This window comes from Mesocricetus auratus, unplaced genomic scaffold (genome assembly GCF_017639785.1).
Source record: "Mesocricetus auratus isolate SY011 unplaced genomic scaffold, BCM_Maur_2.0 Super-Scaffold_100023, whole genome shotgun sequence".
Classification (NCBI taxonomy): Eukaryota; Metazoa; Chordata; class Mammalia; order Rodentia; family Cricetidae; genus Mesocricetus; species Mesocricetus auratus.
The window spans coordinates 11,605,767-11,619,355 of record NW_024429204.1 but is presented as its reverse complement, the minus strand read 5'-3'; the positions used below and the strand labels follow the sequence as shown (position 1 = coordinate 11,619,355).

At 37.3% G+C, this 13,589-nt stretch overlaps 1 protein-coding gene across 5 annotated transcripts in view; it reads left to right on the top strand.

Annotated features, from left to right (window-relative positions):
- Window positions 1-13,589, top strand: part of Csmd3 (CUB and Sushi multiple domains 3) — a 1,035,998-nt gene that overhangs the window by 519,973 nt on the left and 502,436 nt on the right. For all 5 annotated transcript variants that reach the window (XM_040730388.1, XM_040730387.1, XM_040730386.1 and 2 more), the window contains one exon: window positions 6,310-6,413. In XM_040730388.1, coding sequence (XP_040586322.1) covers window positions 6,310-6,413 — 104 coding nt within the window. The remainder of the gene's footprint in view (window positions 1-6,309; window positions 6,414-13,589) is intronic.

The window sequence follows — 13,589 nt, the reverse complement described above, 5'->3', positions numbered from 1 at the left end:
GTGTGCGTGTGTGCGTGCATGCGTGCGTGTGTGCATGCGTGTGTGTGTGTGCATGTACTATGGCTCTGTAACATATCTCACATAAAAAAGTGGGTTCTCTACTTTCACCATGCGGTCCCAGCTATGGAACTGAAGTCATCTGAGTTGGTTGCCAGTATCTTCACCTGCTGAGACATCATCGCCCTGGACCTTCTCTTTTCTTTGTGTGTTATCCAGCAAGTGTGAGGCGATACCTCAGTCATCGTGGATCCAATGTTAATGTCTCTGTTAACTGGAGTATGGAAGAGTTCAGTACTAGGTACTTCAAAATTCTTAGCATACTGGAAGCCAAACATTAATTGACTCTTCTAGAGGGAGCTTGGAAGAAAGAATTATGAAAGATTTGTGGACAGTGGGGCCTATCTCACGATGATTCAGAGTTAAACAAGGAACTTTAGCAGATGTTGTTGTCTAAGCCATTTACAGTATTTTGTCTAGGAATCTAGTGCCATTTTGTGCCATTTTGTTCTGATCCTAACAGTTGAAGCGAAATTGAATTTAAATGTAGTAGACGAAGATGTTTGACCAAGTCAATTTCAAGATAAGAATGCCTTCTGACTTATGTTGAGAACACAACTCTAATTGTTAAAGTGTTCAGGGTCATTGAAGAGCAACCTGATGAACTACACTTAGACAATATGGAGGACACTGTGGGCAAAATCCCACACTATATGTTAGGCACTAAATATAATAAAAATCCAAATTCCTTTGCAAAAAAAAATAACTTAAGAGAAGGAGTTCCATATTCCTAGAAGGCAGCTTTCAATGGCAGTCTTTGGGGACAGCATGCAAAAGTGGGTAAAGATATGACTCAGTGGGGGCACACATTTCAAATCTGGCAGAAAAATTTGGATGAACTATATGCGTGATGCCTAGGTTGTGATGGAAACACCAAAATCTCGAAAGTGGCAAGACTGAGTATTATTTGCCAAAGGTACTTGCAGGCATGAAGTGATATTGCATATTCTACATGTGGTAGAGCTATAAAATTGTAGTTTCTTAAATGCTTCCGCTCCCAGTTGATTACTGTGTTAGTCCCAGATGGTAGACAGGAAGGTTCTAGAGTAAACTTCCCATGCTGCCTCTTTGTCTTGTCTTGTTCCAAGCATTTCTTGCTTTGCCCCAATGTTTTCCATTTTGAAGTAGAATGTGTTTGTGTCTGCTGAAAGTATGTAACATTTTTTCCATTCCATATTTTAAATTTTTGTTATGCTCACCCTTCAGAGCAATCTACCTGAGTTCTCAAATCTGTCACTAGCACAGAGAGGTACTCACCCATCATCAGCTCTGCTGGGCATGTTCAGTGATGAAGAATGAATATGTTTCTCATCTATGAATCATGTCTACCTAACACGGAAAGTTGGCACATGCCCTTTCCTCATAAAAAACAAAAAACAAAAAACAACAGTTGTAGTTACATGGAAGTACTTGAAGTAAGGATCTAGGAGTGCTGAAGTCCAGTTGAACAGGGCAGAAGTTTCTGCAACAGCCCAGGCCATCTTTAATGTCAGAGAAGTACTGAATTTGGTTTCCACTTACCCAATACTTGCAGTAAGTAGCCTGGCTGAGCATCAGGTCAAAACAGACACTAGGAGGAGGAGATGAACACAGGAGAACTAATTCACTGCATATGGGGCTGTCTAGATAGGAGATTCAACTGTGACCCTGCACTCCCTGATGAGGTGTGGAGGATCAGAGCTCTTTTCTACCTGGGTGGAGGCAAGAATTAGTTTCTCTTGGATTATCTGAGAATCCAGACAAATTGAGACCTCAGGTCATAATTTCCTTGCAGACCATGGCACCACTTGGCCACGCCTCTTCTCTTGAAGTACTCATCATTCTCCGAGACTAGCCTGTGCCTGAGAAGGTCCATTAATGCTGTTCACTGAGGATAGCTTTGCTTTCTTGGCCCATGCTGATGACCTCCAAGTGAGATACCACCAAAAGCAGTGAGACACCACATCTGACACCACCATGTCGATGATGGTGCTTGTTTTGAAAAAATATTCTACGCCTTCCTTGTGAACAAATTCAATCTAAAAAGAGACCTCACAGGTAGTCCTGATGACTGTCATTGGTGCTGAAGACAGCTTTGCTCTACTCAGAATTGCATTTGGATCCAGGTATCCTGACTGTCTGTGTGCTTGACAGAATTTGTTGAGATATCTGTGACACTCAGCCCATCATCGAGGGAGCAGTTCTGGAGCTCACTCCTTTCTGACTTTAAGTCTGGGGCAGTGACCATTCCAGTAGCACCATATCTTTAACCGTACTGTCTAATCAGATGTCCTATGAACGAATCTTCTTGCCAAAATATTCATGAAATTCTCATGGCTAGGTGCAGACAATTCCATTACAGTTGGATCCTGAGAACACTGTCCTCATCCAGACTTTGCTGGGTAGATTCATGAATATGAGGGCCCCATTACAACTTCCTGAGACCATCCATCCATTTTCCATACAAGCTTTGACAGAAAGCACCTTTCCATGTGTCCTGGGGTTTGTGATGTAATTTGTAATCTCTGGCAATCCTGATTTGGTGAAGGCATTAAGGAATAAGCTCCAGCACCATCAGAGTCAATGATTATGATTCCAGTATTACTGTCAGATGGGAGGCCCTTGGATTTGCATTTGTCTCCACATGCTAGTTCAACACTCTGGTCCATGCCTCCTGTGGCCAGCAAAAACTCAAAAGCATATTTGAATTTAAGTAATTCAATGAATATGCTAATAAAGAAGGAATTAATGAACCAAATATAGACCTCAAAAAGTATGCAATTATAAGTGAATGGAAATGACAAAAGATGGTTCAAGAGATATAGAAAACAAAAAAAATAATCGTGTGTCAGTTCCAAATTCAAGAGGAGTGAAGGAAAAAGTATGAAGAGATGATTAATTTTCTAAAGTTAATGAAAGTCACAAATACATGAAAGGATACAGAGGACAATTTATTACAAGTAGGATGTATAAGGACCTATATACTCCATATTGAGAGGAAAACACTGAAGGCCAGTACCCTCAGGAGGAAGAAATGGGCAGACCTCTGAGTTTGAGTTCTTAGTGAGTTCCTTGCCATGCAGGACTCCATCATTGAAGAAGCCACTTGATTACATCCATTATGTAGTCCATACCAGCCCATTATGCTTTGTAGCATGTATATATAATAAAAATTAAATATATAATAAAAATTATATATAATAAATATTAAAAGAAAATGTATAATTGAAACCTCAAAATTTATCAAGAATCACTTATTTATAATTAGTTGTCTATGTCTATATCATGCTGAAAACACCTAACCCCATCTAGAATGTCTCAAAACAAACAAATATACCAGAGAAAAAGAGACTATCTGAAAATAGCCAGAGAAAACACAAAAATAAGTAAGAACAGATACTAATCATCATTGGATTTAATTTAATGGCATTGAAAGTTAAGTGACAATAGAGAAATATCTGTAGAACATTTGTGCAATAAATGTTAACTAAAAATACATGAGTGGAAACATTTTTTCAACAAGGATAAAAGTAAAATAAGTAAGAAATTTTCCAGATAATGGAATGTTAGTTTATTACTAATAGATCTACAGAAGGAAATCTCTGTAGGTGACTATCAAAGAACAAAGAAAATGAGGACGAAGAAAAGCACGAAGACGAGCATGGACCCCAACATATTAAACAAAATTATGGGATCATTGCACCTGTGCTTTTGTTAGTAAAAATGGTGAGTTTCACAAGCAGCGGAATAAACACTACCAAATACCAGAGCTTATAAAGAACAAACCCACTGGAAGTAATCCCAACCAACATTCCTATACCTGATAAAATAGTTCAAAGTTTACAGCAAGCAAATTGTTGTATCACAGACATCTTGTGGTATTTTTAGCTTTCTTTTGTCTGTCTTCTCCTGACTTTGATTTCCATCCTGAGAATAACAAAGTTGTTTGCTGGTGTTAAACCAGGACCTGGTTCGAGAAAACTGATTATATATAAATTATTGTTATTGTCTGTTTTAACTTGTCTGGAGTCACTCAGCATAAGTTTGAAAATCCTGAGCCTTCTTGTCTTTAGCAGTCTATAAACTAAAATCAGACCCAATAATGTTAAGTGTTCAACATTGTACAATCCTGGCTCAGTAAAAGGCAGTAATAAATGTGAAGTGTTAAATAGTTTGAATTTAAGGAGCAACCCAACAGTGGTTAGTTCCTCAAAGATTGTAGAGGTGTGTGTGTATGTGTGTTTCCTTTTTTGGGTTTTCAGTCGATTTGAGATCAAATAAATGACAGCTGATATATTTGAGAAATTCAAGTAAGCCACCAAAAGCCAAGGGTAGTGAGCACTAGAAGAGAAAGGAAGACTGTGCTTTTGGAGTTATTGCTTACATTCAATATGCAGTATACTTTCAGGTTTGATTCTACAAAATCGTTTCAGGTTTCCTATATGAGGTAACCTAATTGCTGGCATTGCCCTCAGTTAAATGGAAGCAATTATACTCCCTATCAAAAACAAGGTGCCTGAATTCTTAGGGCTTAACATTCTACTAAATACTTCCTTCATGGTTTCTTTAAAAGTCACTTTCCTAAATAATGATGTCTGAAGAAATTGTCGAATCATTTCTGTTTCACACAATGCAAAACTCCTTGAAAGAGATTTGATCACATGTTACAATTCCAATGCAAATGATAAACATAAAGATAAACCAGGGCCTGTCAGTTTGAGAGAATAAATTGTAGATCTAAGACACTGGTTTTAGTTGTGTGTTGAGCAAGGACTGAACATCACACAACTAAACATAGGGCTTATTGCAAATAGCTAACCCTTATAACACACTTCCCCTGGCAAAGTAATACCTCTTAAACCTATCCAGACAGCACTATCAACTGGTGACCAAAATTCTGATATCTGAATCTATGGCAGACATCATCAGTCAAGGTACTTTTTTTGACAGGTAAAATAAATCGATGATAGACAGATAGATAGATTGACAGATGCTTTACTTCTATGGAGTTCTAATTATTCTTAATAATGAAAACCCAAGAGTCAGATATTAGTGGAGTGAAAGCTGCAAGATCCGAGACGGAACAGCCGCTAGAGCTCTATGAAATCCTCAGACTTAAAAGAGACTTCCTGTCTGTCTGTACAGACCTCCAGGCCTCTATGGTTAGCTAGTGGCTAGCGCTGCCTTCTGATCTTCAGGCTAGCTTTATTTGTACAAACAAGGTATCACCACAGTTCTAAGGAGAAAAAAAGAGAAAGAATGTGAGCTATATACTTTTTCATACGTTTTATATGATATTTTGAAGTTGAAAAGCTAGCTTTAGTCAATGACAACAAGTTTAAAACTAAAAACCATAATCAAAGATTGTTTTGATATAGAGCTAAAAGTGGCCAAGGCACAGTTTTTATTTTTATACCTTTACACTTTAATATAACAAATATTTATGACTATTGTGATAGATATATTTTCTTCCCTCCTCTTTAAAAATGTTAGATAGCTCTGACAATCATTCCCTTCTGACATTAATATTGCATTACACATTATTATTTGCTGAAGGCATGGTTGTATTTAGGACCTTACGTATGCAACTTTTTCTGCATAGAATTCTTTGTGTTTCAATGGTATGTTAAATACTTAATTTCAATGTAACCATATTTTTATTTTGAAATGAGAATAAAAACTGTACAAAAATGTTTTTGTAAAAACCATTTCCAAATTGTATTGCTGTTTTCTAATGTGTCTCTCAAATCATATGTCTCCAGTTTTAAGAACACATTTTACTACGTTTGAAGGATTCTGCTAGTAAAGTAAACATAAAAATAAACCTGTAACATTAAGTCTACTCACTGACATTTAAATTTGGCTATAACAATTTTAAGCTTTACTAGTTAAGGAAAATAGCATACTTTTTTTCTTCTGTTAAGTTTATTAAAAAAATTGTGGAAAACCACTCTCTCCCACATGTACTTTATATAAAAGCCTCCCCAAAGTGGAATTTGCATTATTCATGCTTAAATAAAAAAAGAGTGTTCTATAAACAGAAATCATGCCATTTCATTGAAAATTTAATACAGAAGTTAAAAGACAGGACTTGAAAATGGAGTGGTGATATAGTAACTGAGCTCTGGTTCCTTTGGTGATATCTGCTGCCATAGTGTGATATTCATAGATAGCCTTATATTATTTTGGAAAATCTAATGCCATCGCTCACCTCTTTTGTTGGTATTACATAATGCAATATACTTAAAGTGTCTCTTTCTTGTTTACCACTAGGTTATCCAGATAAATTTTGAGGAGTTTGATCTGGAGATTGGCTATGACACCTTGACTATTGGGGATGGGGGTGAAGTTGGAGACCCAAGGACTGTGCTTCAGGTGTAAGTAGTCACTGTTTCATAATTGTTGACACGGTGTATCAAGAACTGAAAACTTTACTCTCGGTGTCTTTCAATGGCCCTTCTACCCCATACCACAAACATCACAGAATACCTTTGGAATGGTACATAAGGAAAAAAAAAGAAAAGAAGTTGCAGAAAGGAGTTAATAATTTGTTAAAGTGAAGCTTTTTCTTTGCTAGCCGCTTTGGTTTATCCCCTGCCAGCCGCCTGGGCTCTGCCGCATTGTAGTCCCCAAATAAACACACAGGAGGCTATATTAATTATGAAGCTGTTGGCCTTGCTTGTTTCTTACTGGCTAGCTCTGACTTAAGTAATTACCCCATAATTGTTAATCTAAGTATTTCTCTTACCTGAGAATAGTTCTGGGCTCCTACCCCATGGCATTACATCTCGAACTCTCCTGTGTTTCTCCTTCCCAGAATCCTCCTGGATTCCTAGCCCCACCTATCTAGATTCCTATTGGCCAGCAGTAATTTATTGACATATACACAGGACTTCCCCAACAATAATTAAGTTGGCTTATGTGTTCAGACATTGTCCAAGAGAAAGTTGAAGAGTATAATATTGTCAAACACGACCTTACAGTAGCAATACAAATGGAAGTATGATTGGGCCATGAGTTGACATTTTATAAGCGTGACAAAGTGAAGGTCCTTAGAATTCAGGATAAATCATTTGAATTTGACTATTAAGGTGAAAATTTCCAGGACTTCTGTTCACAGGATATAATCATTTGAAGTCTTATCACACTTCAGTTGAATGTAATTTATAGCTGTTTCTATTGAGAGTTTATCTTGTACAGTAGTCTTAACTGTATGAAATATCATTCGATCATCATGGTTTCCATATCTAATGACTCTTCTGGTGTAAATTACTTTAATGGTGCAGTAAAAAAACATTAGTAACAAAAAACCAAACCAAAAGAAAAAAAAAGACACTGGTAGCACCTCCCCCGCAGCTTTTAATGGAAATGTTTTCTCATTCCATATATCCTGATTACCATTTTCCCTCCCTCTACTCCTCTCAGTGTAGAACCCTCCCCCAGGATACACCCCCCTGCTTCCTGTCTCTCATTAGAAATGAATAGGCATCTAGAGACAGCAACAAAGACTTGGCCAAATAAAATACGATACGATAGATCAGAAAACAACGTGTTGAGCATGGACAAGGCAACGCAAAAGAAGAAAAAGAGTCCCAAGAGCAGGCAAGGGAATGCGAGACCCGGTCATTCACACACTCAGCTGTCTCATGAAAATGCTGAGCTGAAAGCTATAATATATACGCAGAGACCTTGGTACAGTCCCTGTAAGACCTGTGCTTTCTGTTTCAGTCTCTGTGATAGTTGATTCAGAGCACTTTGATCTCCTGGTATCATTTTTAACTTCAAAGGAAGAAATGGTGACAGGCATGGGAGAAATATACTTTATTGAATGTAGTTAAGATCCTGCTTTCCACCAGGGTGGTGGTGGCACAAGCCTTTAATCCCAGCACTCAGGAGGCAGAGGCACATGAATATGTGTGAGCTTGAGGCCAGCCTGGTCTACAGAATGAGTCCCAGAACAACCAGAGGTGTTACATAGAGCAAGACTGCTTGTAAAAAATCAACAAAACAACAAAATGAGCCTGTTTTTTTCTCTATTGGGGGCAGTACCTGGGGCCAATATTAAATATGTCATACACATGGACAGCTGGGTGACGTAAGATTGGGCAAATAAAAAAATTATGGGATGTACTCTTATATTACCTATGAGAAATGGCTGGAACAAACTATGCTCAACAAGGAGAGCTTTCTCATTCAATCCTCTCAGAAGAGTGAAATAAATGTTTTACAAGTTTTCCGTCCTTACAAATCTGTTTTATACTATCCTTCATTTGTTTACTGAGTAGGCTTCAACTCTTCCTGTATTTTCCTTATTCTGAGAAATCACATCAATATTTAATATTTTTATATGAAAACAAACTTTTCTCTGGGTTCCTCTGTCTTCCATCAGTAAATGTTCCTCTTGCAAACAAAATTATACTTCTGAGAAAAGATGATCCCTTTCCTCCATTAAAATGGACAGTAACATAATTTCCTCAGTGATCACAACCAAGTCATTTCGCTAACAGACAGTACACCAAGATTGTCTACAAATCTGAAACTCTTTGAATAGATAACTGATTTTTAAAATTTTATTTAAATGCCTTTACATAATTTTCTCTCTTCCCTTCCCCCAAGCATCTTCTTTCATACATCCTGCTCCTTCTCAAATTCCTGTCATCTTAGTCTTTAGTTTTTATTGTTACATACATGTATAAATGGATAAATATATATGGACAACCTACTGATTCTGTTGAGTGATGCTTGTAGGTGTATGATTTCAGGAAAGACCACTTAGGATGAGATAACTAATTAGAATTATCTCTGGGGAAGACTTCAAGTTACACTCTCAGAATTCCTTACTTGCAACTCTTTGTCTATGGATGGAGACCCATGAGTTTTACCTCTTCCATGACAACATGTCTATTACTATTGTGATTATTATGATGCAGTACAGACTGCCATGATATATCATGGATATAGTTTCCACACTATTTCTAGCAGACACAAACTCTCCTAGTCATCTGTCTGACTCTCAAAATCTTCCTTTCCCCTGTTTCATGATGTTTGCTGACCCTTAGGTTCAGGAGCTGTGTTGTAGATGTATCCACTTGGGCTGTATACTCATGGCAAGTTATTCTCTGCATTTTAATTCATTGTTATTTTCTGTAATGGTCTCAATCTTCTATGAAGGTAAACATCTTTTGATGAGGAATTGGAGCTATATCTTTAAGGATTTAGAATGAAGTTTGGAATTATACCGATTTAGAAAATGATGTTTGGAGGCTCTATTTTAAGGTCTATGACCTCTTGAGCCACAGCAAGCTGGCTAGGTAAACAATAGCAGGCATTACATCCTGTTGAGTGGGCACTAAATCCAGTTCAACTCTTGACTACTACCAAGATATCAGTGACAGTACCATTGTATATCTAGGGATTTGCCATTGTGGGTGTAGGTTTGATTCATAGGTATCCCAGCTGAGTAGAACTATTGTTTTCATTCCTCCATTGACAGCATGAATAGTACCTACTTTCGGGTACCATGAAAGCTAGTTCTCTTAGAGGTGGCTTTAAAGTCATATCTATGTCTAATCCTCCAATTCTTGCATTTTGAAAATTGCATAATGTCTTCAGCAATAGTGACTGACCTCCAAACGCTGTGATGCAAACAGGGACAACAACCACATTTTATATTATTTTTTAAGTCTCTTAAGCTCCCCTTACTAGATAATCTTCATGCCTAGTACTGGTGTTTTATTATATGATCTATGACTAGTGATGAAATATTTTCATCCAAAGCACAATAACTTCATATATACATATATATTCACAAATATATATATATGTATATCACAAATATATATGCATATATATATATTTGCAGTAATTCAATATGTATGCACACACAAAAACCCACACATATGCATGAGTGTATCATGCACACATGAATATATTTACACATGTCCTTACACAAATTACAGTGATACATAAGTGCATGAACATAAACAACTATCTATGTGCATGTTCATATACGCCCAGATGTTCATATATTCATTCATACATTCACATGAAAGTACACACACAAGCACATAAATACATGCACATAAAATATATACATATGCAACATACCCGTATCCTTATAGACCTCTATGACCATTGCAATGTATATAAGTGCATAGGCACACACACAAACATATAAACACATGCACACATACACACACACATAAACACATGCACCTACACTCAAATATATAAACACATGCACACATATACACACATATATAAACACATGTACACATACACAAACATATAAACATATGCACACACATACACAGTCTCTGGAAGTCATGAATTGATCAGGTTCTACTCATCTCACCTCAACACATCAAAACAAGAAAATGAAGGAGGGAGGGATGAAGGAGGGAGGAAGGGAAGGAGGGAGGGAGAGAGGAACTCACTGTAGCAATTAAATTTTGTGACCAAGATTTTGTTATATTGATTCTTCGTATTGGTTTCCTGCTTTCTACTTTATTGATTTCAGCCCTCAATTTGATTATTTTCTGGTGTCTAGTCCTCTGGGTTGAGTTTTCTTCTTTGTGTTCTAGAGCTTTCAGTTATGGTATTAATTCTCTAGTGTGACTATTGCCAATTTCTAAGTGCCGTGGCACTTAGTACTATGAACTTTCCTCTTATCACTGCTTTCAAAGTTTCCCATAAGTTTTGGGTATGTTGTGTCTTCCTTCTCATTGAATTCTAGGAAGCCTTTAATTTATTGTCTTATTTCTTCTCTGAGCTAGGAATGGTGCAATTGCACTTTATTCAATTTCCATGACTTTGTAGGTTTTCTGCAGTTTGTGTTGTTGTTGAATTCTAACTTTAATGCATGGTGATCTGATAAGATACATGGAGTTATTCCAATTTTTTTGTACCTGTTGAGGTTTGATATGTTGCCGAGTATGTGGTCAATTTTTGAGAAGGTTCCATGTGGTGCTGAGAAAAAGGTATATTCTTTTGTATTTTGATGGAATGTTCTATAGATGTCTGTTAAGCCCAAACTTCTATTAATTTGTTTGCTTCTTTGTTAAGTTTCTGTCTAGTAGTCCTGTCTGGTGGTGAGAGTGTGATGCTGAAGTCTCCCACTACACTACAAGTGTGTGAGGTTTTATATGCTGCTTGAGGTTTAGTAATGTTTCTTTTATGAATGTGGATGCCTTTGTATTTGGGGCATAGATGTTCAGAATCGAGACTTCATCTTGGTGGATTTCTCCTGTGATGAGTATGTAATGACCTCCTTTGTCTCTTTTGACTGATTTTATTTTAAAGTCTAGTTTGTTAGATATTAGGATTGCTACTCCTGCTTGTTTCTTGGTTCCATTTGATTGGAAAATCTTTTCTCAACCCTTAACTCTGAGGTAATATGTGTCTTTGAGACTGAGGTGTGTGTCTTGTATGCAGCAGAAGAATGGATTCTGTCTTGGAATGTATTCTGTTAATCTGTGTCTTTTTAATGACCATTGATTGATTGCTCATTCTTGTTTGTTTTGGAATGGTTTGTGGTGGTGGAACTGTATGTGAATTTCCACACCTTTTTTTCTTTTAGCTGTTGGTAAAGTGGGATTATCTACTTGCCTATGTTTTTCTGGTTGTAGTTAACTTCCTTGGGTTGGAGTTTTCCTTTTAGAACTTTCTGTAGGGCTGGGTTAGTGGATATGTATTTTTGAATCTAGTTTTTTATGGAATATCTTGTTTTCTCCATTTATAGTGATTGAAAGCTTTTCTGGGTATAGAAGTCTGGGCTGGCATCTGTGGTCTCTTACTGTTGTTAGAATATCTATCCATGACCTTCTGTCTTTCAGAGTTTCCATGGAGAAGTCAGGTGTACTTCTAATAGGTTTGCCTTTATATATTACCTGACACTTTTCCTTTGCTGTTCTTAATATTCTTTCTTTATTTTGTATGTTTTGATTATTATGTGGTGAGGGGATTTTTTTGTGGTCCACTCTATTTGGTGTTCTGTAATCTTCTTGTACTTTCATTGGCATGTCTTTCTTTAGGTTTGGAAAGTTTTCTTCTATGATTTTGTTGAATATATTTTCTGTCCCTTTGAGGTGGCTTTCTTCACTTTCTTCTATACCTATTATTCCTAGTTTTTTTCTTTTCATGGTATCCCATATTTCCTGGATATTTTGTGTTATGGATTTGTTGGACTTGAGACTTTCTTTGGTCAATGAATCTATTTCTCCTAGTGTGTCTTCAACACCTGAGCTTCTCTCTTCCATCTCTTGCATTCTGTTGGTTATGCTTGCATCTACAGTACCTGACTGTTTGCCCAGCTTTTCTATTTCCAGCATTCCTGCAGACTGATTTTTTTTATTTCAGCTTTCAACCCTTGCACTGTTTGCATTGTTTCTTGCAATTTTTGGTTTGTCTTTTCCTCCATTTCCTGCATTTTTTTTGGATATTTTGGTGTGTGTTGTCTTTCATTTTTTGTTTTGGTTTTCCTTCTAACTCTTTAAGGAATTTTCCCATATCCTCTTTGAGGTCATCTATCATTTTTAAGATGTTGTTTTTAAGGTTGTTCTTTTCTGCTTCATTTGCATTGGAATGTTTGAGTCTTGCTGTTGTAGAGTCTGTAGACTATGGTGGTGTCATATTTGTTTTTCTGTGGTCATATTTGTTTTTCTGTTCCTGAGCATGTTTTTGTATTGTCTGTTGCTGAGTATGTTTTTGTATTGTCTCCTTCCCATCCCTTCTTCTAGTGGGTGCAGAAAGAGCCTGTTCCTGGCCTGGTGGTTAGGGGATCAGAATTCCCTTCCTTTGTGTAAAAGCAAGTCCAATATTCTGGTAGTTCTCCTCTTCCTGGTCCTAGTCCTGGTCCCATGGGTGGAGAAGGAGACTAGGATGCTGGGATGCCGGAGGGGGACACTCAATGACAGTCCCCAGGCACTGGAATGCAGGCCCAGAAACAGTTCCCAGTTTTCCTTGCCCCATGGGTGGAGAAGGACACCAAAAAGCTAGCTAGCATAGGCTCCCGCTGGGAGGGGACACTCAGTGGCAGTCTACACACACTGGAATGAGGGCCCAGAAACAGGCCTCCAATTATTGGTTCCTTATATAAATGGGCCAACTATGTATTTTCCTTTCAGTCCGCTGATCCATTCTGAATTGTCAAGTGCTGTTTGGGGACTTTTAAAAAATATCTTCTTTTCCAGCAGCCACTATCTTTATTGAATTTCTGGTAGTGCTGAAGGAACAGATGCCTCACTTTTCACCACATGGTAGGGGAAAACCTTGAATGCATTTTCATAAAAAGCAATAGTTACATGTTTACATGACACAAAGAAGATTGCTAGGATATAGAAAGGTTGTTGTTCCCTAATGGATATCGCAAAACTGTTTTGAGTGACTATAAAGATCAGGCATTGAGCCTAATAGATAATTGATATATCCTGCCATTATTTTAGCTTCTATTTTAGAGCATAATGAAGATTTCTGAGAGCATTTAGATAGTGCTTTTCTGCTTCCATTCTACATCAAGAGACCAACCAGGAAGCTTAAAGCACAGCATGAATGCA